At 28.9% G+C, this 2,512-nt stretch overlaps 1 protein-coding gene across 1 annotated transcript in view; it reads right to left on the reverse strand.

Moving 5' to 3' along the window:
- Positions 1-2,512, reverse strand: part of LOC109070295 (protein transport protein Sec31A-like) — a 39,864-nt gene that overhangs the window by 25,345 nt on the left and 12,007 nt on the right. Inside the window, 3 exon segments of the mRNA XM_042768200.1 lie at positions 1,931-1,939; positions 2,035-2,124; positions 2,205-2,394. Coding sequence (XP_042624134.1) covers positions 1,931-1,939; positions 2,035-2,124; positions 2,205-2,394 — 289 coding nt within the window.

Genomic DNA, 2,512 nt, shown 5'->3' on the forward strand with positions numbered 1-2,512 from the left:
ATATATATTATTATAATAATATTTAACAATCTCATATATCTATCTACACCCATTTAGACGCCCATTATAATATTAATATATATTATTATATTAATATTTAACAATCTCATATATCCATCTACACCCATTATAATATTAATATATATTATTATATTAATATTTAACAATCTCATATATCTATCTACACTCACTTAGACACCCATTATAATATTAATATATATTATTATATTAATATTTAACAATCTCATATATCTATCTACACTCACTTAGACACCCATTACAATATTAATATATATTATTATATTAATATTTAACAATCTCATATATCTATCTACACTCACTTAGACACCCATTACAATATTAATATATATTATTATATTAATATTTAACAATCTCATATATCCATCTACACCCATTATAATATTAATATATATTATTATATTAATATTTAACAATCTCATATATCCATCTACACCCATTATAATATTAATATATATTATTATATTAATATTTTAACAATCTCATATATCTATCTACACTCACTTAGACACCCATTATAATATTAATATATATTATTATATTAATATTTAACAATCTCATATATCTATCTACACTCACTTAGACACCCCATTACAATATTAATATATATTATATAGAATATAAACAATTCCATTTAATCTACACTCCATTAGACCCGAGTACATATATCTATCTACACTCACTTAGTTACAATCCATTACAATATTAATATTATATTATTATATTAATATTTTAACAATCTCATATATCCATCTACACCCATTATAATATTAATATATATTATTATATTAATATTTAACAATCTCATATATCCATCTACACCCATTATAATATTAATATATATTATTATATAATATTTAACAATCTCATATATCTATCTACACTCACTTAGACACCCATTATAAATATTAATATATATTATTATATTAATATTTAACAATCTCATATATCTATCTACACTCACTTAGACACCCATTATAATATTAATATATATTAGATTAATATTAATATTTAACAATCTCATGATATCTATCTACACATAACTTAGACACCATTACAATATTAATATATATTATTATAATAATATTTAATTTAGACAATCTCATATATCCATCTACACCCATTATAATATTAATATATATTATAATATTAATATTTAAAAATCTCATATATCCATCTACACCCATTTAGACACCCATTATAATATAAATATATATTATTATATTAATATTTAACAATCTCATATATCTATACCCATTTAGACGCTCATTATAATATTAATATATATTTTTATATTAATATTTAACAATCTCATATATCTATCTATACCCACTTAGACACCCATTATAATATAAATATATATTATTATATTAATATTTAACAATCTCATATATCCATCTACACCCATTATAATATTAATATATATTATTATAATAATATTTAACAATCTCATATATCTATCTATTTACACCCACTTAGACACCCATTATAATATAAATATATATATTATATAATATTTAACACACTCTATATATCCATCTACACCCATTATAATATTAATATATATTATTATAATAATATTTAACAATCTCATACATCTATCTACACCCATTTACACACCCATTATAATATTAATACATATTAATTTTTAGTGACATGCATAAGCACACGGCTAAAACCACCAGAATATCTGTGACTTTCCCACAAACCACCAGGTGAAGATTCAGGGCAGTTACTGCAATTCATTACTGACCACAATCCCGTCCAAAACAACCAAACACACTCTGCTTAGCCTCAGAACTAGTAACCCATTATTTAGAGAGCTGAATGTTAGAGAAGGGGTTAATCAAACCCCACACACCCTCAGAAGAACCAGAGACGTTCCTCTTACCTCACAGAGCTGAAGAAACAGAGACAAACGCAGTCACTTCATGATGCGCTGAACACGAAGAAACAACATCTCAGAGAATAACACAAGTCACACTCACCTGAGACTTTGTGGCCCGGCGTCATGGGATTACTGAAGCTGTTCAAGTCCCAGATGTATATCTCTGAATCGCTGGCTCCGGAGGCGACGAGGTTACTCTGATGCGGAGGAAACACACTTGTGTTTGTGAAAGCGGCAGCGGACGTGACGGGATCTGAAGCGCGAGTCTGAGCTCTACCTGGAAGCGGTTGTAGTCGAGTGCGCGCACGGGGCCCGTGTGTTTGTGGGACTGTCCGATCACGGCGTCCTCTCCCGCGCAGAGAATAGCGTCGGGGCTGAAGACGGTGACGCTTCCGCTCTCACTGCCTCCGATGAGCCGCCCGGACGAGCCCTCCGGATCAAACGCCACCCAGATCAGACTGTGAAACCTGAACAAAACACAAGATACAGCTAGACGTCTTTACAAACAAGCACACTTAGAAACTCCAGAAGGACACCAAAGAACCGAATGATATAAAGTGCTCATATAAGCACACTAACAGCAAA

The sequence above is a fragment of the Cyprinus carpio genome, chromosome A12 (genome assembly GCF_018340385.1).
Source record: "Cyprinus carpio isolate SPL01 chromosome A12, ASM1834038v1, whole genome shotgun sequence".
Lineage (NCBI taxonomy): Eukaryota > Metazoa > Chordata > Actinopteri > Cypriniformes > Cyprinidae > Cyprinus > Cyprinus carpio.